Genomic DNA, 26,497 nt, shown 5'->3' on the forward strand with positions numbered 1-26,497 from the left:
AATATGTTAGCATTATCAACAATCTAACACATTACAGGCTAAAACCAGTATTCAGAATACATCAGGTTTGTCAGCCTTAAGGGAATATACTAGCATTTGCCCACCATATATTAAAACATATTTGCCCACCTCGACAACAACACATAGCAGCATTATGAATATATCAGATTTTCAAGCCTCAAGGCAATGTTGAGAATATGTTAGCATTATCAACAATCTAACACATTACAGGCTAAAACCATTATTCAGAATACATCAGGTTTGTCAGCCTTAAGGGAATATACTAGCATTTGCCCACCATATATTAAAACATATTTGCCCACCTCGACAACAACACATAGCAGCATTATGAATATATCAGATTTTCAAACCTCAAGGCAATGTTGAGAATATGTTAGCATTATCAACAATCTAACACATTACAGGCTAAAACCAGTATTCAGAATACATCAGGTTTGTCAGCCTTAAGGGAATATACTAGCATTTGCCCACCATATATTAAAACATATTTGCCCACCTCGACAACAACACATAGCAGCATTATGAATATATCAGATTTTCAAACCTCAAGGCAATGTTGAGAATATGTTAGCATTATCAACAATCTAACACATTACAGGCTAAAACCAGTATTCAGAATACATCAGGTTTGTCAGCCTTAAGGGAATATACTAGCATTTGCCCACCATATATTAAAACATATTTGCCCACCTCGACAACAACACACAGCAGTATTATGAATATATCAGATTTTCAAGCCTCAAGGCAATGTTGAGAATATGTTAGCATTATCAACAATCTAACACATTACAGGCTAAAACCAGTATTCAGAATACATCAGGTTTGTCAGCCTTAAGGGAATATACTAGCATTTGCCCACCATAATATTAAAACATATTTGCCCACCTCGACAACAACACACAGCAGTATTAACAATCTAACACATTACAGGCTAAAACCAGTATTCAGAATACACCTGGTTTGTCAGCCTTAAGAGAATATACTAGCATGTGTACGCCTTATATTATATATATATTATGCACTGTTTTGTATCATGACAAAGCTTCAGTCACCGACAGTCAGCCTAGTAGTAAACCTCTCTGTTGTGCTCGGCAGTTTTTATCAAGTTATAAAGTGACAGAAGAACTTGAGCAGCTTTACTGCATTAAATTTGGCTAAATACTTGGTGATTCGCAAGTGGAAACAATCTATTAAAAAATGGTCAAACATCAGTGGAAAGCGAATTGCATTCAGGCAGACCATCGACAAGCTGGAATGAAAATGTTATTTAAAAAGTACAAAATTTAGTCACAGAGGACCGTCGTCTTTCAGTCCAAGAACTAGCAGGAGAAATTGGAGTCGGCATTGGGTCATTACATTCGATTTTAAACCGATGATTTGAAAATAAGAAGAGTGTCCCCATACGAGATAACGGATGACGCTGCGTATTCACAGTAGGCGGGAAATTGGTTGGACATTTTTCATGTAACATATTGTTGCATCGACAGTTCTCAACATATTGACCTCGAACTGGTCTCAGAGGGGAGGAATCAAATCAGGTTATATAGCAGACTCCACACTAAACAAAAAATATTACTTAGCATCCACGAGGTAAGAGATGATCATTCGAATAAAATATAAAGAAAACCACCTCTCTGCAAGCTACTTTCTCTGACTTGACCATGAAGTTTTATGTGTATGAAAATGATTCACTCATTATATACCAATTCAATCGTTAAGAAATTCAATTGATATTGCTAAAGCATTCTTCTCCTTGTTTTTTAACTTTGCTTTAAAATATCTCAGCAATAATCTTTCAAATGGAAGCCTACCTAATACAATATAATTAATTAGATACTTTCCCATTCTTGGAAAACACAGACAATAAAACAAAATCTACATCTACAAAAAAAAATATTGTTTTGAAGCTTTCATTTGTCTTTTATCGACAGCCTTCTTTAGATTACATGATACCCAATTACCTTTGATTTCTTCTTTAGTGTTCACTAGACAGTCAGCTGAGTACACCTAAAAGATAGTCATGTGATCTCAATGCTTTTAAAAAGTTAGTATAATAATGAAAACAGTAGGTTCAAATGAAATGAAGTACCAAGTAACAACAGTGCTTTCTTTATTCAAATCAAACGCATCATAAATAATATTTACAAAAATTTGAATAATGAAATGTAACAACTGGAGGATGTTTCTTTTGTGAAATAACAAGAGTGTTATTGCTTGGCGTCATTTTAGAGGACAAATGTAACTCGTTATATAGACCAGTGAATTGTTATCCTTAACAAATATGATAAAAACAGTGGAACGTTTGTTTTAATCATGTTATTTATTTTTAAACTAAAGCATGAAGTGTATAAATAAACGAAATTTGTTCATTCAAACTCAAGATTTCTCAACCATTTGGTAAAAACTACGAAAACTTTCAACATAGAACAGATTTAATTAATAACAATACAATGCATACCAAGGATCTTAAAAATTGCATGCAAGAAATTTTACAATGCACTTCCCAATACAGAAAATAACAATCGCATTACTTTCAACTATATAATGATAAAAATTACAAAGTGGCAATACAAAAGTACTTTAAATAATTATATTACTAACATGAATTGATAAACTGTTATGCTCTCGGACTATTTATAATAAATGCAATTAATACAATCTTACAACACTATGGATGGCATAGTATCATTAAGCAAAACAATCAAATTATAAGAAAACCAAATCATTTTTTTAAGTATGAAAAAGTTTTATCTAGCTCATATTCCACATCACTGAGTATTTATCAATCCGTACTGTAGTTTTACAAGTTCATATTCTACATTAATAAAAAGGTAATAAAGCAAGAAATGTAAAATCCGTTGTTATCCACCAATTGCATCTCATTAAGGTAACAAAGCATAAACTTGAAAGATCAGATCTGCAAGCGTCCCTTCAAGATAGCATTAAGAACAATGCACATTTGTTCACTAAATACAAACTGTAATTTAAAATTTCCAATATTTTAATTTAGGTTTTAACATATAATTAGGTTCATTGTTTTGTTTGGGACTTGCCGAGCACTTTAAAATATTAATTAAAACATAACACTGGAATGATACAAACATGCCATTGAATTTATCTTATCTACTAGGTTACTACTAAATTTTTAACAAAATTGTCCTTCAAGGTTTACTTTTAAAGTACTGAAATTGAGTGCAGATAATTTTTTCAGTACTGTGGTTGTCCAAGTCAAAAGTGACTTAAAGATTTACACATTTTTGTAAACTAAACCAGCAAATATAATTTGCCGTTGCGTGACAAGACGTCATGGTCTTGCAGTATGAAGGGCGCGGAGAGGGCAAGACCCTGCTAGTTTATTGTGATACCTTGTGCTTGCAATTATCCAAGGCTTGTTGGTCTTTTACATGCTTCTCCACCTGTAACAATATCACCGAATCATTTATGTTGAGATATAAGGAATTAAACACAAATTGATTTGTAACTGCAAAGGATCCAAGGCTATTTTTTATGTATATAAAGAAGATAAGGTAAATAAATGTCTCTATTTGAAGCGTTTTTCAACATTACAGTGCTGTTTTTTTTTAATAATTTGTCTTACATTTTCAAAATCAATGCACATACATATACAGTACATTAAAAGAGTAATAAAAAAATTAAAACAAATAAAATAGTTAATACATTAAAAGAAGACAATTATTTAAGAGTAAAACACTCCTCCAAAGTTAATCTAAGATTGTATTTGTACATCCTGCCGAGTGCGACAGTCCCTAATCTATGCATGGGTCAGCAGTGTCCCCCTGAAGTAAGTAAGTTTTCCCGTCAGCAACACCTCGTGAACAAGGCAAGCCACCTGAAGCCTGAAAATATATTTTACTGAAAGGACCACAGATACTGGCTGACGGGATCAAATTGTCCAGGCGGTATACAATTCTTACAACAGAGTTCTGCAACCTACTGATCAAGACCGTGTTCCCAAGTGGCAATCTTCTTCCAAAGACAGGAAGAGCATAAAAAATAATTGGGATAATCACAGCTTTGACAATGTTTAGTTTCGCTTGACAAAACATTGGTGTATTCTAGGAAGGAAACCAATTTGTCACAACCCTTTCCAATACCTTAGACAGAACTGGTAAAATGGAGAAGCCTTAGCTCAGACACACGTATAGGATTACTACGAGGGCTATTCGGAAAGTAGATTACGTTTTGGAATTTAAAATTAACAAAGTATAGGGAAAGATTTTTATTATATACATTTGAAAGCCACACTTAAATACTACTTTTCAACAGAATTTTCGAGCTCAACTTTCCCCTAAGCTTGTTTTGGATCGCTCTTCTGAGGTTGTTTAATGTTTGGCAATACCTTTCTGAGTTGATTGTAGTGCCTCGTTACAGGAAATCAACAAGAATTACCCTTTCTTATCCCAAAAAAACGGTCGCCATAACCTTTCTTGCCGACATCGTTTGCAAACATTTTCTTGGTTTGTGAGGGGAACTTGTGTGTCCCCACTCCATTGACTGCAATTTGGTCTCGCAGTTAACATGTTTCATCGCCAGTTACAATGCGATCGAGTAGTGATTCACCCTCTTTGTCGTGAGCATCCAAAATTGTTAACGCTGCAGCCATGCACTGGTTTTTGTGGACGTCGGTCCGGATTTTCGGTACCCATCTTGCACACAACTTGTGGAAGTCAAGCTTATCAGTAACGATTTCGTATAATGTCGATTGAAATTCTGTGAATGCCAAAGGCTGCTGTGGAGATACTGTTGACAATGCTCTAAACCACACTCTCGCTCACCTGCCAAAACTGAAGTTTATCCAGCACCTTCTCGCGAGTCATTCCTCACTCACTTTATTACCACCGCCCAAGCCAGCATTGCCTACCTTTAGATGTCTTGTGTGCAAGGTTGCCCAGAAAGATTTTGAGTCAATGCACTTTAACTTTGACGCAAAGTAATCTTTTTTTTGTCTTTCTGACAGCGTATTGAGTTTATTGTGAGTGTATCACAGTATGCCACTTTCGCAGGTGCATCATTATGAGTAAGATAATCTTTTGTAATTGATTTTTTATGCATGTCAGACGCATTGTTTCTAAATTTCACCAGGGCGCTTTCTTTTTGGTAACACAATTTTTTACTGATGGAGCACATGCATAAAATACCTGTGTAATGCCCGAGGTTAACATATCCACAGAATCATCAACATCACCCTGAAGTTCTACTCTGCTCCTTTCGATGGTGGAGAGCTCCGAGGAAAACAATTGAAGATTCAGCTTTGGGAGGTTTCTACAAAAAATTGATTTTCCCTTCATTCTTCCCTTAACTTACAAGAACAGACACAGAAAACCAGCTTGTGGTCAGTGATACGCTTGCCTTGACAATCCATAATTTTTGACATGTCAACCACACCAACAGACATGTTGCTCAGGGAATTCCTAAAGATGATATGATTAATCAAGGTTGTGGTATCATCTGTATCTGACTCGTTAATCAGAACAAGGTTCATCGATTCCAAGAGATTCCTGAAATATTGGAACTCTGGCTTATTGTATCCAAGAAAACCAACATATTAAAATCATCTCATCAACCTGAGAGAGCATGTCAATGGAGAGGGCATAGAACAGAGAAGTAAACCTGAATATTCTGAATATTTTGACCACACAGACACACAAAAGCGTAACCCCCAAACTTTTCCCAGCACACATGTATTCCAGCCAGCCATTATCATGATCAAGATAGATCCGCTTCATATCAAATCCTTCCCTGAAGTAAACGGTGACTCCACCGCCATTTGAAGGCAGGCCAGAGCCGATCATCCGAGCAAAACGCCAAAATTAATTGCCTTCCAAACTAAAACATTCTGAAAACATATCAGGAATGAGCCAAGTTTCTGGGATATCCTAGAACTCAAAGTCAAAATCCTAAACTACAGAGCAGAGCTCACTAAACCCCATGTTAATTGAATGGATGTTAACATGGGCTAATCTGCAGAGAAATGACGGCCTTTTTCCGACAGAGCAGGAGAGACAGGAGGTTTTTAAGAGCTGATCACTGAGAGTACAACATTTAAAGAGGGTGAAAATCTATGGCTGCGGTCTCCGATGAAATAGGGGTCCAAGGAAGTAGTACAGAGCTGACCACTGAGAGTACAACATTTAAAGAGGGTGAAAATCTATGGCTGCGGTCTCCGATGAAGTAGGGGTCCAAGGAAGTAGTAGAGCTGACCACCAAAGGCAATACATTCATTTCTCCCCTGAATATACATTCAATAACTCTGTTGAATGAAATAGCCACTGTTAAACCCTTGACTGGACATACCTGTGTTAATCCTCATCTTCTAAAAGTCCCAGTACCATCTTGCACACCTTCGTAGAAGAATTAAAATCTTCATTCACATTTTACTACTTGTGTATTGCTAATTATCTCAAAAAATTTAACTTAATTTTTTTAACGTGGGTATCAAAAATTTTAATTGTCACTTTGTATTCATTATGTCTTTACTTTTAATAAAAAACAAGTAGACTTGTCAAACATATAACACTAACTCCCTAAATGAATATAGACGAATAATGAATATATTTATTTATTAAATTATAATCCTTATAAAATATGGATACTTGAGTATAAGTAATGCATTACAGAATCAATTTGCCTTTCCTCACTGCTAAATATTCCAGCTATGTTTTTATGATGAAATGCAGCACAATTAAAAATACTGCACAAAAATTGAATTATACAATTTATTGTTTATTTTCAGCTTCTGATGAAGATTTTGATGATGGCCCTGGAACAAGTGGGTTAGGCCCCCATCTCACAGTTTTTTATGCTTTTTTTATGCCACCACTGCTAGCGTCTCACAGTTTTCTCTGACTCAATTGTTGTCGACTGCTAGCACAGTATCATGCTGTTTGTTGTTTAGCGTGAAACATACGCAGATATATAGACAAGAGTGCGCACAGTGTCATGTGCAGTATCCAACCGTCTGTTTTTTGTTTGGCGCTGTTCATCAATGAAGAATGTTTTTATTGCTTTCTCACGGTTTCAATAAACAAGATAATATACGTTCTGATGAAATACGTGTACAACTTTTGCACAATGTCAAATCAAATCAAATATCCTTTATTTCCATCAGACATATAACATGCATTGGATTGCGTCATAAATATTACAATAATACATGTACAGTTTTTATATCTAGACATACAGACTATTTATTTCCAATAAATTCACTGAGGGTGTAGAAACATTTTTCTATTAAAAAAGCCTTCAGTGTTCTCTTAAAGACCATTACATCATTTACATTCTTTAGGTCCACAGGAAGAGAATTATAAAAAATTACGGCATTGTAAAAACAGTGATATTTGAAAAAAAGAGGTTGCATGGGGGGGAATATTTAATTTGTTGCTATTCCTGAGATAGTGTCCGGACTGTGGAATTAGTGACTCGAAAATGCCCTGGTTTTGCTTAAAAAAGACCAATGTGTGGTAAATATAGATACTTGGAAAAGTAAGCAGATTGAACTTCTTAAAGTGCGATTTGCAGGATTCCGATTGACAGATGCCAGCAATAGCTCTCACCGCTTTCTTCTGCAAAAGAAAGATATGGTTTGTTCTGCAATTTTAAAAACCCCAAATTTCAACAGCGTATGAAAGGTAGGGAATCAGAATCATTTTATTGTCGTCCAACAATTACAAAATTGTATTGACAAAGTCAAATATGATATTAAAAATATCACTAAGTAGGCCTACAGAGCCTAAAATAAATACAATCTATATCTATGTTAAAAGTTTAAAATTGTTTAAAATTTTAAAATTGTAAGTCACTAAAATTAGCATAAAAAATCTCATCTACAGAATAAAATGTTTTTCTCTTGAGCCACTCTGCAACAACATTCTTAAACCTACCAACAGAAATTGATCTAGCACTTAATGGTAACTTATTGAATAGCCTAGCTCCGGTTATTGCATAGTTCTGTTGAGTTTTACTTAACCTAGCATATTGCACATCAATTGTATTTTTAATTCTAGTGTGTTGTGTTCATGGTTAAAGCTTCTAAGATTGAAAGAGTCGAGATTTTCCTTAACAAAAACTAAACTGTGTAATATATATATATACATGGAAGCGTAAGTATACCCAGTTCTTCAAAAAATGGCCTACAGGACTCATTGTCGCTAATTCCTACTATGCAGCGTATGGCTTTCTTTTGCCACTTAAACACAGTCTTGGCTCCACTAGAGTTGCCCCACAGTAAAACCCCATACAGAAGGTGTACATTAAAGAAAGCGTAATATGCGCTAATGACAAGATTAAGACTTGTATACAATTTTAGTTTTTTTAGTAGAAATATTACTCTTGCCAATCTAATACATAAATGGTTTGTATGGATTCCCCAGCTAAGCTTTGAGTCTAAATTGATACCAAGTAGTTTTACAGACTTATTTACAGAATTACGTAAACTAAAGACAATTTCCTCGGTCTTGTTATTATTCACAGTTAATTTATTAGCAGAGAACCAGAGATAGGACGTTTCCCTCATATAGCCCATAACGACATCATTTAATTTTGAGTCTGTGTCTGATGATAACAGAGTAGTATCATCAGCATACAAGACAACCTTACCAGGGACAAATTTAGGGAGATCATTAATGAAGACAGTAAACAAGAAGGGGCCCAAGACTGAGCCCTGGGGAACCCCGCTTGCCACCCTCTTAAGTCCTGATCTCTGGTCACCTACTTTGACAAGCTGAAGTCTATTGCTCAAATAAGACATAATCAAAGACAAAGCATTGTTCTCCAGACCATAATATTTCAATTTTTGAATGAGTTCATCATGAGGTACAACGTCAAATGCCTTACTTAAATCCAATAACACAGCAGCTGTTTCTTCCTTATTTTCAAAGCTATTCAATACATAAGATACGATATTTCCTACAGCTTTAACAGTTGAAAGATTTTTCCTAAACCCATACTGAGTTGAAGAAATCAAATTATTGTACTCAAAGTAATATTCCAATTGGTTTTTCACAATAGTCTCTATTAACTTTGATATAATGGGTACTAGGGCAATAGGCCGGTAATTGTTTAAATTCATTTTGTCACCCTTCTTATGTATAGGTACTGTTATTGTTATTTTAAGGCACTGTGGATATATTCCATCAGTAAGCACCCAGTTTATCAGCTGTGTTAAAGGATAGATTATAGCATCTAATATTTCCTTTAATACAAAGTTAGAAAGTCCATAGACATCTTCTGATCTGGAATTACTTAACCTATACACAGAACTATATACATCTCTACTATTTACAACTGTCCACTTAAAACTAGATAAGCCAGGGGGTTTAATACCTGACGATTTCAACATATCAACAGAACTTGCTACATCTAAAATATCACAGTTATTTTTTAACACATTAACAACATTAATAAAAAAGCTATTAAAATCATCAGCTGTTATTGGGATTTTTTCTTTGGCTTTGTTAGGCACACGACCTGTTTCAGCGTTTATAACTTTCCATGCAGCTTTACATTTATTGTGTGACTCAAAAATAAACTTTTCATTTGCTCTTTTTTTAGCCAAAATAATTTCCTGCCTATACATTTTCTTAAGCCTACCATGAATTGCCATGCACTGAGGATCAGTCCTTCCTTTTTCATGACTTAAGTCTAGCAATAGCCTTATTTCCCTTAGCAGAGGAGTGTACCAGTTCAACTTTAAGCTTTTTGACTTATATCTAGGCCTACTATGGTTGACAAGACTTTTCTTTTTTAGAGGGCATGATTCATTTAAACAATCAGATAAAACTTGCAGAAAAGTTTGAAAAGCTAACTCAACATTAGTTACTGTTAAAAAAATGCTATCCCAGGTTACAGATCTTAACCTATGCTTAAGTCTATCTAGACAAGGTTTGCTCAAAAGCCTATGTGTAACAAATGTACAGTGAATATTTTGAAAAGGTTCAGAAGATGAGGTTAGGTGTTGCATATTATAATTTAAAAGTAGTGCACAATGGTCAGAAAGATGAGGTTGGATAATTTCACAGGTGAGCATTGAGGGGTGTAGGTTAGTGATAAAATTATCAAGACAGGAGGTAAGACGGGTGGGCTGGAAATTTAAACAGACAAAATCAAGAGATCGTAGAATATTAACAAAGTTTTGCACTTTAGGGTCGTCACTTTTTGGATCCATGTTTATATCGCCAGCAATTATCATCTTGAAATTTCTGTATTTATTTAAAAAGTCAATAAGATTAGCCAGCTTCTCCGTAAAGATGTCGACTGACGAATCGGGTGTACGATATACAGACACAGTCAATAAGCTCAAAGTAGGAAAAACTATCACAGCCACTTCAAATTGCTTAATTTCACACAGGCAATGGATGTCAACAACTTCAAACGCATGTAAAAAAGTGTTTTTAACAAATATTGCCACTCCGCCAAATGAAGTAGGCCTACAATAACTAGCAGCTAGTAGAAAACCTGCTGGTTGATAGAGCAATATTTCATCGTCTACACACCAGTGTTCATTAATGCAAAGTATGTCACAATTGACATCCTCAAGGAAAACATCCAGCTCGTTAACTTTATTTTTAATTGACTGAGTGTTTATGTGCACAAAATTTACATCCAATTTCAAACCAGATATAGATTGAGAAGGACTAGGATCACTCACCTTAACTGCAAACTTTGGTAGGCCTAAGTTACCAAACTCGCACCATGGTTTGATTCCAAAAAAGACTCACTAGGAACATTATGAGAATTATTCTTCTGATTATATCGAAAACGAGCCACATAAGTCCCAACTGGCCAGAAATCTGCATCGTACACTTTATCCCGGAGGGTAACGGGAACACTAACCTTAAAAGAACTATAACCAGAGTTCCTGTTCTTAAGTTTCGTAACTTCATAGTTACCGTTTGCACCTTCATTAATATATCTTTTCACGGCCATACAGTCAACATCCTCATCAAACCTGGATACAAACAGAAACCTACTCTTCTCGACAACTTTGAGTAGGTCATTTCTTGTTGCACGTCCCGTAATAAAATCAGCGCGATTTCGGTTTTGCAGTTTATTGAAACCAATATTTACACCACGCTTTCTTTTGGCTTGAACTACTTTGAAATCCGTACGATCGGATTCAACTTTACTCATCTTCGTAATTGTCCCTGATTCTGATAGTGACCGTTTACCCCAAACAACAGTAGAATAGGAATTGGGGACTGGAACAGAACTGCCTTGCTTAGAGTTAGGAGACTGAGTATTGTCATGAAGCCTCACAGTTGTTTGCCCATTAACACGACCAATTGGATCTTCTGCAGGCTTAGAAACTTTTTCCTTCCTCTTTCGAATAGTTATTTCCCTCAAAAAGCTGTTTGACGGAACAGAATTTCGTCTGCTTATGCATGAAGAGATGTCAAAGTTAACCACTGGAGTCAAATCAAATTCATCATTAATAACCTCACTAATGTTAGTTTCACCATCAGTCCTATTTGAATTATTTACCAAATATAATGAGCTTGTGTTTTTAGGAGATGATTTTAAAGCACTAGAATAAGAGGTCCGACTACTATTACTAGTTAAGATATTGCTAATCACTTCTGAATGATCGGTCAAAATTAAGGTTAGTCTAGCGTTCTCGGCCAACAGATTGGTAACCTGTTTACGAAGATCCTTTTGATTCTGAGTTATATCAAAAATCTGGTCTGTTAGAATTCTAATATGCACTGAGCACTCACACGAGTTTATATCATCCCTGCAATCAGCCACTGCATCGAGCGGCTTACTCACTGATACACGTTTCGCCAACTGCCGCTGCGTACACTCACTGCATTGAAAGTTCGACTTTTCACCTTTGGAGAAAGAGTAATCCTTCTTAGATTTACCCGCACAATCAAAATGAAACCAATTTTTACAATTTCCAGTACACATAACTCCTCCAGAGCTATTAGTCACTTTTCTTGGACATCCACCACAAACCGGGTTCTTACTAGCAGGCGCCATTTTCTATCCCCCTTAGGGATAAACTAATGCAAAATATGAAGTCAGAAGCACATCGGTGCCCGTGAAAGATGAAAGTCTACGAAGAACAAAAATACCAGCACAGACTTTACGTGCGACATGATTTACATGAAAGGAGAAGCTAAGATTCCTATCGACAATTAGGCCTAAAAACTTGACCATCTGCTCAGAATAAAACCTCTGCATCGCCAACCCAGACACTCAAAGAGTCATTGCGTCTTGATGAAATTGAAAAGTCTAGCAATGTAGTTTTATCAGTATTCACGGCCAAACCATTACTCTGAAACCACTGGACTATTGAATTACACTGAACAAACGTATTTATCTCCATATTGAAACGACAAGATTCATCAATTACAAGTGATGTGTCGTCAGCAAACAAACACAACAAGCCCCTCGAAACACAACTGCTGAGGTCATTCACATACAAAATAAAGAGGAAGGGTCCAAGTATGGAGCCCTGTGGCACACCCGTCTTGACAATCTGCTCGTCAGAAAAGCATCTTTTCTTAGTATTTACGTTTACGTATGGAATTTCCACAACTTGTCTACGCTGACTCAAAAAAGATGACAGCCATTGATTTGCCAAGCCACGCACACCCACTCTGTCAAGCTTTTGCAAAAGAAGTTCATGCGAAACCATGTCAAATGCTTTTCTCAAATCAAAAAAGATACCAGCAGAAAACTTTCCTTCATCAAGAGCTTTAACAACTTTATCCAAGAGAGCAAACATTGCCTTCACAGTTGAGCCTCCCTTGACAAAGCCAAACTGTTTGTCAAACAAAACGTTATTACTCTCCAGGAAAGCCGTTAACCTTATTAAAACTGCCTTCTCAAACACCTTAGAAAATGTCGATCCAATCGAAATAGGCCTGAAATTATCAAGTTCCTCAACCAGTCCCCTTTTATGTCACGGCTTCACTATAGACAACTTTAAAATGTCAGGAAACACACAATTTTCAAACGAAAAATTTATCAAACGAGCAAGTGGCCTAACAAAATACTCCGTACATGATTTAAGAAGCTTCGATGATATATTGTCGAAGCCAGAAGAAGCCTTTGCTTTTATAGATCTGATGATGTCAGATACTTCCACTTCAGAAACAGGTGAAAAGAAAAATGAAGACACCTCTGCACATGATTGTTGTTGAAGAAGAGACAACGATATGGAAGATGAACTTGCATTCGACACATTAATGAAGAAATCATTGAACAAGTTGGAAACGTCCTTCGGATCCCTAACAATGACTCCATTACCATCCTTGATGGTTCGAGGGATATGTGCCAAAACTCTTGCCTTACCTCTATGCTCGTTCACTATGTCCCACACAGTCTTATCTTTATTTGAGGAAGTCTGCAGTAAATGTTAAACCTTAGATGACTTAGCTTCCCTCACACTCGCCCTATATTGCCTCTTCAAAGAAAGGTATTGTTTTCTTCTCTCTCAGAAGAACACAGGTCTTTAGTTTTATAATACCAATGCACAACAAAATCACGTAGCTCAATTTGCTCCTGGGTTAAAGACACTTTGACATTTGGAGAACACCCACGAATCCGAACTCTTTTCTCAGGAAAAGCCTGAATGAAATAAAACTCTATAGAGGACATAAACAAGCTCATCTTATCATCCATTGTTCTAGCTGCATAAACATCATGCCATGTTCTAAAAATACGAACATTATCCTCTACAAATGATCGCTTAAGCATAAACTTAGGGCAATCAGGACTAGATAAATACCTGACATGTGAGATTTGTGCATGGTGATTGGACAGAGCATTTATCATGACAGAGCAACCAAAAATGTCTTCAGAAAGATCAGTATATACATGATCGATTAGGGACCGGGAGTTTTTAAATTCCCTCGTAAATGAAGTTACTTTATTGCTTAAATCGTAAGATGTGTAATATACTACTACTATACACTTTAAATAAATGGTTAAACTTAATTTGTATTCTGATGATTATAGCTAGAAATAATAAATAACTCAGTATGATACAAATGTGAACTTTAATGATGATAAATTAATTGACATACAAGTTTGAATTTTGAAACAAGATGGAGGATACAATAATGGTAAATTTCTTTTAAATACAGTTCTTAATTTTTAGGGCAGGGTGGTCGTGCTGGCTTAATGAAATAGAAATATTCGGTATTGATTTTAATAAAAGATATATTATAATTTGAAAAATAATTTTGTTAAATTTTAATTATATTAATTTTGAATTGTTAGCCAAATCGAATGTTCCTGGGTTTTATGTTCTTCCAATGGATCACTGTTAAATTTAAAAGGAATTTTCTCACCCAATGTCTGTCTTCTGCTTCTCTGTACTTCAGTGATAATACGAATTTAATAAATTAACCTTTCTTTTGAATCAAATACTGCTGAATAAAATGTAACCAGTTTATTTATTTAATATAATAATCTTGCTTCACTTCTTCTATATTCGTCTCTCCTCTCAACTTTAACTTTTGAGTTTTATATGTAATAAGGTGAATTTTGATATATTTAATTTTGTATTTATTATTGTTTGTATCAAAATTTGAGACAATTTATAAATAATTATTCCTTAATTATTTAATTATTATTACTAATAAATTTCTAAATTAAATTAAGTATTCATATGAATGTGAGATGGGTGTGTGAAATGAGTCATTACAGATGCCATCATGGATAAAAGGCTATCTACTTTCATGTCAGCAACAGAGAGATTAACATTGAAATCACCTACAACAACAGTTCTAACTGCTGGATTTATAATTTTGTGGAGGCAATCGGATAAACATTCATAAAACATCTCATGTTCTTGCACTGACGCTGATAAAGGTTTCGGCTTATAAGCGGTAACAAGAAGAGGAAACTGTCTGAATTGAAAAATCGCTGCCGCAAGCTCACACCTACCCTCCTGACAAAATTGGGAGACATCTAAAACATTGTGTTTTATTGAAGATTTACTGAAAATGCAAACACCTCCCTTTTGGTACATTGTCCTACAGAAAGCTGTAACACCAGTGTAACCATGCAGTGACACAACCTCAAACTCAACATCTCTCAGGTGGTGTTCAGATAAACAAATTATATCTACATTTTCGCCGTCAATAAAAAGTTGAAAATTATCTATGTTGTTATTTAGACCCTGAACATTTTGATGAAGAATCTTTACAGTATCAGGTGGGCTATCCAGATGTCCAAGATCTGCCACTGCAGAGTCCCCAGGGGGACCATTCATAAAAAATCTGTGCAAGGGGTCAACACCTCTTCAAAACCCTTAGACTGCTGCAATGCCGCAATGAAAACAGACTCAAAAACCGTAGCTAGATGAATTATACCTCTCCTATTGAAGTGTCGTCCGTCTCGGGCCAGGTCACGCCTCCCTACAGAGCAGTTAGCCTCCACATAAGTGACTCCAAAGTTACCACACATCAGCTCAATTTGTTCATTAAAGTGAAAAAGGGCCTTGTATGAAATGTCAGTTCTAGTCAGTACACTGTTTACAAAAACTTCACTTGTCAGTGAGGGTGATTAGCTTGCTGAAAATAATGAGGAGATATTGCAATCTTAAGATGATGATGTTTTTGATGAGGCTGAGGACTATGATCATGTTATTAGTGAATTTTTGAACAGTGATAGGGAACCTGGTGAAAAAGAACCCAAACAAAACAATGAGAAATATACAAAAAGAAAAATGTAGTTTGCCACCACTTTCCACGTCCATTCCTAAATTGTGAGGGACAAAACCGGATAGTCCAGAAACAACGTTATGCGGGTTAAAACACAAATACTCAAGAGGAAAAATGAAGATACACAGTATGAGTGTCCAGACTACAATGTTGCCCTGTGTGTATATCGTTGTGTCTCAGTATTCAACACCAAGAAACACTTTTGAACATTTTCATTTTTTTACGTACTGTGCTATTTTAAGATAAACACAACAAAAGGTATATTACAAATATCGGTGTTGTAACTCAATAAACTTGTACTATTATGTATATTGATATTACTCCTGTGAAAAGTGCTGGGGATGACATACTGGTACGTCATTACTCCTGAAAGGGTTAAATACAGACACTACAACTAATGCAGCCTTTAATAAATTTAATTACTTACAACTTTTTTAATATGTGTGTAGGCTTTACTATCTGCATTTCCTTTTACATTCTCTGGCTTATAGGGAGGTGTTATTATTACTTGATTCAGGACGACTATATCGGAGCCCTGCCAGGTCACTTCTGAAATACTGTGGAACAAATCACATCTAATTAAGTCCTACTCTGGAGAATAGTAATTGCATATCATTTATTTTTTACCCTAATAGTATTTATAATTATAATTAAGGTTTACTGTTCCAATTCTCTGTAGCAGAAATCAATTTCACTTCTTAAAGCATATTCAGGCTGACATTGAACATCACAGACAGTAAAGATGTAAAGATTGGCTTGAATCATTCATTATGAATAATAAAAATAGTCACACAAATACACATGAATATTTACAAACAAATAAAAAGTCAATTTAAAACAAACAGATCACCTACTTGACATAACCAAGTAAGCCAACATGCACACGTTGTTTCAGATCATTAAGTCAGTCATTTATGTTTTAAATTGTCTCTTATTTATTTGTAAGTATTCATGTGTATTCATGATATCATTTTCCATTATACAAAAATCAAGCCTATCTACTGTTGGATAAAGAAAATTACATACAAAAGTCTGAAAGTTAACCAAAAACTAGCTTGTGGAGCTATAATAAAGATATTTGTATTTAGACATATGATAAATCATAACCATTTAGATATATCAAGAATTTTTACTGTCTTTAATCACATTGAGCAATTGACAAAGTCAGATTTACAATTAACATTTTTTAAATATAAATATAAATCCCTGTCTAAAGGACAGTTGTGAAATTCTCCGTCGTCATCTATAAGGTAATAACAGATAACAATGAAGTTATAATAATTTTGTGTGTATGTGTATGTGTGTGTGTGCGCGCGCGCATGTGTGTTTGTGTTTAATTATTATTATTATTATAACAATACCACATAAATACACTTAATACACAAACAGAAATATATACAAATAAAAAAACAATATATCAATGTAGTTAAAACTTTATAGTGCTAGTATCACAGGCTAAAAAAATATCAACAGAATAGAATACATTCTCTTTTAACCAGCTTTCCACTACTATTTTAAATCTCTTTATACGTACAGACCATGCTGTTTCTGATAATTTGTTAAATATCTTAAGTTTCATATATATATATATATATATATATATATATATATATATATATATATATATATATGTGTGGCTGCTTCTGCTTTTTTCAAGTTTGACAGTAGGTAAATCTAGAATGCGGATTTTTCTGGTAAAATAACTATGGATTTCCTTTCTAGTAAAAAAATTACATAACGACTCTTTAACATTCACTAAACATCAATAAACATACAAATTTGAAATTGTCATTATTTTTAGTTCCTTAAAAATTGGTACACATGTTTCTCTGCCAGGTACATTCTTAATTTTCAGGCCTTTTTCTGCCATTTAATATATATACAGAGTGAGTTTTATGTCCTGGCACACCTGGATATAATTTAAATGGCCCGAGATATATATGTGAAACCTTGACCCTACCTATTATAACATATTTTTTTAATTTTTCAAGTTGTTGAAAATTTTGCCGCCCTTTTCTAAAGGGGGGTAAAGGGGGACAACTAAACATTTTCAAATACAAACCCCTATCATGTGACCCCTCATTTTAAAGCGAATAAAAAAAGAAATCCAATAATGCAAACTAGAGGTCTCTACGTTTATTTTAACAGATTTTATGACAAATTTACAATTGAGTAAAGGGGGACAACTAACACATTTTCAAATACAAACCCCTATCATGTGTCAAGTTTTTACACACGTCTAGCACACTGTCAAACAGTCGAAGTTGAACAGTTTGAACACCTGCTACATTAAAACAGGTAAGTGCGTTAGTGTTGACTCATGTTACGATAAACAGGACAAGACAGTTACTGACTTTATTATTGTAAATTTGTCATAAAATCTGTTAAAATAAACGTAGAAACCTCTAGTTTGCATTATTGGATTTCTTTTTTTATTCCCTTTAAAATGAGGGGTCGCATGATAGGGGTTTGTATTTGAAAATGTTTAGTTGCCCCCCTTTACTCAATTGTAAATTTGTCATAAAATCTGTTAAAATAAACGTAGAGACCTCTAGTTTGCATTATTGGATTTCTTTTTTTATTCCCTTTAAAATGAGGGGTCGCATGATAGGGGTTTGTATTTGAAAATGTTTAGTTGCCCCCCTTTAGAAAAGGGGGGACAAATTTTCAACAACTTGAAAAATGAAAAAAACAAGTTATAATAGGTAGGGTCAAGGTTTCACATAGATATCTCGGGCCGTTTAAATTATATCCAGGTGTGCCAGGACATAAAACTCACTCTGTATATATATAATTTACAAACGAATTTCGCCCTTTTCAACCAACTGCAGCTTTGAACATTCGTAACTCAGAAATTTGTCATATAATTGAGACCAAATTTCTATACAAGATAGATAGGCACATGTACTACTGAGAAGAAATAAATTTATAGAGTTCCCATAAGATATTCTACATTGAATATAAATTATAAACCACTTTTACTAACATATCTTATTTTTATCAATTCATTAGCACGGAGACAATAAAACCTAAATGTCTATAATGATACATTTATAGATCTGAGACTAATTACTATTAATAATGCAATTTCCACAAAATTTTGTTACTGTGATCTTTAACTTTATATGAGAATAGACCTCGCCTCCTTTTGAGAATTATTTTGTAGGAATTTTGATCTATCAAAGTAGTTCTGTTCATAGACATGAATCTTATGGTAATGATCAAATTTTAATGAATTAAACTTAAAATCTTTACTCAACAGAACACATTTAATACTTTTTTTGATCATAAGTATTGTAATCAATTATTGGGTCTTAAATAAGTTGTGATTGTCTTAAGATGATAACTCCTCCTTTTTCTATGAGAGTGGCCTATATCCATGCATTTAAACCTCAAGGGCCTTTAAGTGTACAAGACCAGCCAGTTTACAGTTTCAGCAGTTCTACAAACCACCAGAAACGACCGATCATGTCCTCTTGGGGAAATTCACTACTCTTTTCTAGAGTACCAAAGACGGCAAAGTGCTCCTTTGTTTTGTACAGCAATCAAAGAACAGGTGTGTTTAGCAATTTTCTCCTGTCCATCACACAATCTACAGATGGGATCCTGCCAGAACATACACTCACCTATCAGTGAAAATAAATTACAAAGAGTGTTGTATGATGAGTGATTTGTTCTGTGAGTATGATGAGTCTTCTAGTGTAGGATTCTACAACACAGATAGTGATCCGGATTACAAACATAATTTGCATTCTACTTTTACATCTTACTACTAAATTATACTTACAGAGTGAGGAATCTTTACTGATTGTATTTTTACACTAAACTGAAAAATTCAGCACTTGCTTATTTCTATTGAATGAAGTGGTGCAGTAGGACAGGTCTTGTGACGTCACAATACAGGACCCCCGCCTGTAATATAGTCTGGTCTTGATTTACTGCAGAATGGTTTAAAGATAATTCTTTCTAAACTTTCCTGAACCCTCTGGAATATCATTATAATGATAATTAACCCATATAAACAAATAAGTAGGTTTTATGCACTTACGTTTTAGTAATTGTTAGAAATAGCTTTTGTCCGTCCGGTGAAACACCTGCTGCTAAAGCCGTGACTAATCGCTTTTTCTCTTCTATTTGGTTTCGCACTCTTGTATTTAACTGAAACACAACATTTTATATTACGACTTTATATGGCAGTGTCAGAAAACTTGGTGACTATCATGTTAGTAAATTAAACTAAACTTAAATTGTTCAACTTAAATAATTTAAAATATCTACTAAACAGAAAACAGGATTTATGTTAACATAAGAAAAACATGCATATAATTCTATTATCAATATATGATCAATTTATTATTTGTGACACAATAACTAATTAATAATAGTTCTTAGTGAGTTTTTTTCTTTAATGTTTTTCCAAACAGAGCGAGCACTGGATTTCAATCGGCAGTTCCTTCATCAGACAATCCACCAGCTGGTTTTTTCTATAACAGATGATAAATGTTCTTGTGCTTGAACATCTTATTGAGTTCTCCTCCATTTTTACCAATTGTAGTGTGTCAGTACTACTATTACATAGAACAACTGCTATGTCGTTTGCAAAGTCACTTCCAGCTGTCAATCTGCTGAGGTGTTTCACTTGTGGCACAAAAGTTGCTGAGTAAGTGACACAGTCCTGTTACATCAGCTAAGAGAATATTCTGTACCAGACTCCTTATTGCCAAGTAGAATGTGCATTACTAAAGCAATGAAAATTCTCTTCGTCTTCCAGTATACAATACAAATTCCCCAGTTCTCTTCCATTAATACAAAACACTTTTACATAAATCCTGTTATCAGTGACAGAAGCACAAATTTTCTGTTTCACTTGTGGCACAAAAGTTGCTGAGTAAGTGACACAGTCCTGTTACATCAGCTAAGAGAATATTCTGTACCAGACTCCTTATTGCCAAGTAGAATGTGCATTACTAAAGCAATGAAAATTCTCTTCGTCTTCCAGTATACAATACAAATTCCCCAGTTCTCTTCCATTAATACAAAACACTTTTACATAAATCCTGTTATCAGTGACAGAAGCACAAATTTTCTGTTTCACTTGTGGCACAAAAGTTGCTGAGTAAGTGACACAGTCCTGTTACATCAGCTAAGAGAATATTCTGTACCAGACTCCTTATTGCCAAGTAGAATGTGCATTACTAAAGCAATGAAAATTCTCTTCGTCTTCCAGTATACAATACAAATTCCCCAGTTCTCTTCCATTAATACAAAACACTTTTACATAAATCCTGTTATCAGTGACAGAAGCACAAATTTTCTGTTTCACTTGTGGCACAAAAGTTGCTGAGTAAGTGACACAGTCCTGTTACATCAGCTAAGAGAATATTCTGTACCAGACTCCTTATTGCCAAGTAGAATGTGCATTACTAAAGCAATGAAAATTCTCTTCGTCTTCCAGTATACAATACAAATTCCCCAGTTCTCTTCCATTAATACAAAACACTTTTACATAAATCCTGTTATCAGTGACAGAAGCACAAATTTTCTGAGATATCACAATATTATAACATAGCTGATGTAAAACACCTCCAATAACTTCTCCAAATGGTGCACTTGTCTCAAGAGTCTTCTTATTTCTACATTTATATTTTCATACTCTTTTAAGCAGTATTTCAGCAGGATGTAAATTAGAAATCCTTTACACTTAATTATACTAAATACTACAAATATTAAATATACTAAATTACATGAATCCCTTAACAATTTTATTTTTGTACCTAAAATTATGGCGTTTTGCTTAATTGTTTTGTTGTTATGACAGAGACAGGTTTGCAGAATGTAGATATATACTTTTTATTCAAAAAAGTTATTCTCATTGTCATTTTAAAATTTTTGTTATTTTTTATATATTGTGGCTTCCACTATCCGGGCCCATGTCGTCATCACACAAACGAAGCCAACTGTCTTATTTTATACATCAGATTTCTCCATGATACAAGAAACACTAGTAATAAAACCATAAAATCCTCTGGGATGGATGACATGCAACATCACACGATAGCTGCCTGTACTATGCAACCATCAGTGCACTCACCAAGGTACAAACACTCATAACAAGAGGACCAAGAAAGTGTTGACCTCAAGTGGCAACCGCTAGAACCACTTGCGCGAACCGGGGTTAACATGGAAATGGTTCTTGCACAATATTATGATAGACAACAGAATAAAACAGGAACAATATTTTGATGTTTAATAACACACTTTTAAGCATTCGCTATAAATGTAACAATACTACATCAAAAACCGTTCAGGGGTTAATGATCTCTGCCACCTGCGTCATTCAAAAAAATTTTAATGCCCAAGTAAAAATCAGGTTCTATCACTTTGAAATAAAATTTATATATAAGTGGAAAGTCTTTGTAAGATATGGTGTTTCAACTAGTCTCATTTCTCTCTCTAGGGAAACATTTCTTCTGGTGTCTAGGACAATGTCCTCCTCATAACTACACCTTTTATTAAAGAACCTGCCTTACTGTCATATTGCAATACTTAGTTCTACCATCACTCAATAAGAATTGTTTTGTTTTCTGACACTCATAGAGAAAACATTGTAAATTAACTATCTCACTCCCTTTCCCAACACTGGGAATAGTACTAAACTATCAGACAGTAAAATTTACTGCAATAAATTTGCATTTCGTTTTAATAATATTCTACAGATATTTGCACAAATTGTTTCACTCAATATGGTTAGATCTACAGTACTTGAGTACATCCGTGTTGTTTTCATACCCTAACCCATCTATACTTATCCTTCATAGATATTCTTGATGCCAAAGCAGTCATAGTATTCCTGGTTAACTTACTTTACACTAACTTTGTTTATAGCTATTTTAGCATGTGTAAACTGAAGTAAGGTAACAAAATACTACTACACCCAACTCATACGGCTTATTCGTTTTTGACCATATAATTAAGTTTTTCATGACACTATTTTTTCTCTTTGAAAATAAAACTCTTTTTAATGGAGTTAAACACAGGTTGAGTTTTGAAAAATGTATGTAACGTACCAACATTTATCAGAACTCTGATTTGAAGTCTAACTATGATACTGACACATTTTACATTACATTCAATAAAAAGAATAGCTTCATTTTCCACAGTGGCTAAGTAAATTACTCAGCTGTGGCTAAGTAAATTACTCAGCTGTACTTTTAAGTCTTTACAATAAAAGACATGTCCTTTGTTTGAAGGTTATTTTTGACGATGGAAGGATTGTGAAGGAAACAGGATTTTTCCGGACATTTGCCATCGTTCAGTGAAACAAGAAAACAGTAACACTACGTTTCGAGATCTGCAATCTGATCTCTTCTTCAGGTAAAGAACTAACCTAATACATAATTACAAACTAGGTTAAAATAAACAAATCTTACTAAAGCGTTGCGGCACGCCTAAGTCAGGAATCACAACCTACATGTTGTTTGTCAACTTCACTAACTCTAAAGACATGCACTTAATACAAAACTATACCAAACACTAATCATTAAAACTAAACTACGGAATACAGGTCACAATAGGTCTTCACTCGTCTACTAACCACCTACGACTGACCAGAGGGACTAGCCAATGGTAATCGTGACGGCTGGCTAAAACAAGATGGCGGAAATACAAGGGAAGGGGGAGAGGAATGGGCCCTTTCGTTATTATTGGTTCATGCGAGATGAACTTCTTAAAACCATATTGTGACTCCGCATTTGTTTATTACAAATATCCGATCCGTTTGATACTTTTGGTTTTCTCTTTAGTTCATTTTTTAGAATTGGCAACCAAAGCGGCCTAATCTCGACTGATGGTTGACTGATTGGTTGGTCTGCCAATTTAATGTATGTTGCCTCAATTAATTTCCTTTTGAAGAAATGTGGTTCCCGATGTATTATGTGGGCTTCATTCCAATTCATATGATGGTCTTCGGACCAACAATGGTGTGCAATTTTTGACTTTTCTGTGAAACCCTTTCTCGTGTTTTCTTTTGTGTTCTTTTATCCCTACGTTTAGTGGTCTTTTTGTCTCGCCTATGTATTCCCTATTGCAGCTACATTTTATACTGTAAACACAGTTTTTGGAATCCTGTGTGCGATTTTTTGGTTTTGTTTTTACGAGACTTTGTCTAAGAGTGTTGTGTGTTTTAAACGCGGTTCTAATGTTGTACTTTCTACTTACTCTTCTAATTTTCTCCGATAATCCCGGCACATAAGGGTTTGACATAAACGCAAATTTATCAAAATTCTGTTTTTCTGACTCAGGAATGATTCTTCTGGTTCGTTTGCACTTATTAATTACTAATTGAGGGTATCCATTGCTTCTGAGATCCGATTCAATTTTCTTAAATTCTTCTTTTAGTCCATCTTTATCTGAGAACAAGCTCTTTGCTCTATCAAACAACGAGTAGGCTACTCCTTATTTGACAGATTTTTGATGGTTGGAATGATAATTTAAATATTTTCCTGTGTGTGTTATCTTTCGAAAAACAGTTGTCTTAAGGACATCCCTATCTCTTAATACACACACATCCAAAAAGGGAAGCTTGTTTTGGACTTCCACTTCCATTGTGAGGCGGATGGAAGGAGAAATACTATTAATGTGATTCAAAAAATTATTTAATTCAATGTCTCCATGAGAAAAAATAACAAAGGTATCATCCACATACCTCCACCAAATCTTCGGTTTGAACTGAGGTGAAGCAAAAGCTTTTCGCTCAAATTTCTCCATAAAGATATTGGCGAAAATAGGAGACAGTGGAGAACCCATTGCCATCCCCTCATCTTGACGGTAAATTTTACCCTCTAACTCAAAATAATTGCATTGAGTGAAAAAATAAAAAAAAATTAACTAAAGAGAAAACCAAAAGTATCAAACGGATCGGATATTTGTAATAAACAAATGCGGAGTCACAATATGGTTTTAAGAAGTTCATCTCGCATGAACCAATAATAACGAAAGGGCCCATTCCTCTCCCCCTTCCCTTGTATTTCCGCCATCTTGTTTTAGCCAGCCGTCACGATTACCATTGGCTAGTCCCTCTGGTCAGTCGTAGGTGGTTAGTAGACGAGTGAAGACCTATTGTGACCTGTATTCCGTAGTTTAGTTTTAATGATTAGTGTTTGGTATAGTTTTGTGTTAAGTGCATGTCTTTAGAGTTAGTGAAGTTGACAAACAACATGTAGGTTGTGATTCCTGACTTAGGCGTGCCACAACGCTTTAGTAAGATTTGTTTATTTTAACCTAGTTTGTAATTATGTATTAGGTTAGTTCTTTACCTGAAGAAGAGATCAGATTGCAGATCTCGAAACGTAGTGTTACTGTTTTCTTGTTTCACTGAACGATGGCAAATGTCCGGAAAAATCCTGTTTCCTTCAAAAAGACATGTGATACAAAGCTCTAGAATCGGTTAGAAATGTATTTTTACCCTGTCCATCATCAACATGCAATAATATAACTAGACCATTGGATTTACCCACTTCCTTCAATTTTCTGTACCTTTTTTCCTTCTAAGACTTAATTAATTTTTGTGGAAAGACTTTTCAGCAAAACGTGACTTGATAAACTGAACATTATCAACAACGGTTATAGAGTACGATCTGCAGCAAGAATACTTTCATGCTATGGTTTGACAACTTCATGACATACCTAAGTTGAAGCCTTGAAATATCTTCATTAATATCTATGCTAAATTTAAGTTTCATTGTTCTATCAAGTCTCTGATAAGATGCTCATACATGCTTATCAGTCTTCGCACATATCTACAGCATACCCACATGGAGCTGTCAGCTGTTGTATGCACTGTCTAGGGCATTTACTATATTCACTTGTACTAAGGAGTCCTCTAAGTTCTTTTAGCTAAGTTTTGTGCTTTTTTACTTTCCCGTATAGCCGCTTGGTTCGCCTCATAATAATTATATTTTACTCCAAACAAGATCATCTACACTGTGATGATTTAGCATCAACCAAATTTGGCAAGCTAAACAAGTTAATGAGTATAACATCAATTTTTAAATACGCACAAGCAAAATCCATCTTTTAAAGTTTACACTTACTCTGATGGAGAATGCTAAAACATTCAGACTCATATTCTTTAGCCTACGTGCCTAAAAACAATTGTTCAGATGTAATGGTCAAAACAAGTTAAGATTGTATACTCAATAATGTTAAAATTAACTAAAACACATTAAGTTGTAATTTAAATAATTATGAAACATTGAATTCATTGTATTATTTATCAAATTTAGTATTTTTTCTGTTTTACTATTATAATTGTAATTAAATTCTAATTTTAAATTTTAATGGTACACTAAGATAAAAGAAATGAATGCTCGCTTTCAAACTGATGATTACAAAAATGTTTTAGTAGGTCTAGAAAAAGTAGTTTTCTGATGAATCAGAAGTTATCCTTTTTCAGGTAGAGAATGCTAAATGCAGATCTCTCGGATACTATGAGCATCAACAGATAACTTATCCATAGTCTTAAGAGTATGCAACCCCTGAACAGCTTAATGTTGCAACTTGTATCAACCAGTTACCAGAAGAGGGGGTGTTTCCTAAACAACTAAAAGTCTCCAGAATCTGTCCAATACACAAAAAGGGTCCAAAAGATCAGCTTGGAAGCTATTATCCCATTTCTGTTGTTTCAGTATTATATAAATGATTGAAATTTTGGTTTACAAAGAGATGGTTGATTTTTTAGATAGAACTTAGCTTATAAATATGTCTTGATTTGGTTATAGAAC

At 34.6% G+C, this 26,497-nt stretch overlaps 1 protein-coding gene across 1 annotated transcript in view; it reads right to left on the minus strand.

The window, feature by feature from the left end:
* Nucleotides 1-2,114: 2,114 nt before the first annotated feature.
* Nucleotides 2,115-26,497, minus strand: part of LOC124361713 (protein LSM12 homolog) — a 56,900-nt gene continuing 32,517 nt past the window's right edge. The window contains exons 3-5 of the mRNA XM_046815634.1: nt 19,765-19,874; nt 16,144-16,273; nt 2,115-3,437 (exon numbers count right to left, since the gene is read on the minus strand). Of these exons, the coding sequence (XP_046671590.1) occupies nt 3,375-3,437; nt 16,144-16,273; nt 19,765-19,874 (303 nt within the window). The 3' untranslated portion in view covers nt 2,115-3,374. The remainder of the gene's footprint in view (nt 3,438-16,143; nt 16,274-19,764; nt 19,875-26,497) is intronic.

The sequence above is a fragment of the Homalodisca vitripennis genome, chromosome 5 (genome assembly GCF_021130785.1).
Source record: "Homalodisca vitripennis isolate AUS2020 chromosome 5, UT_GWSS_2.1, whole genome shotgun sequence".
Taxonomy (NCBI): Eukaryota; Metazoa; Arthropoda; class Insecta; order Hemiptera; family Cicadellidae; genus Homalodisca; species Homalodisca vitripennis.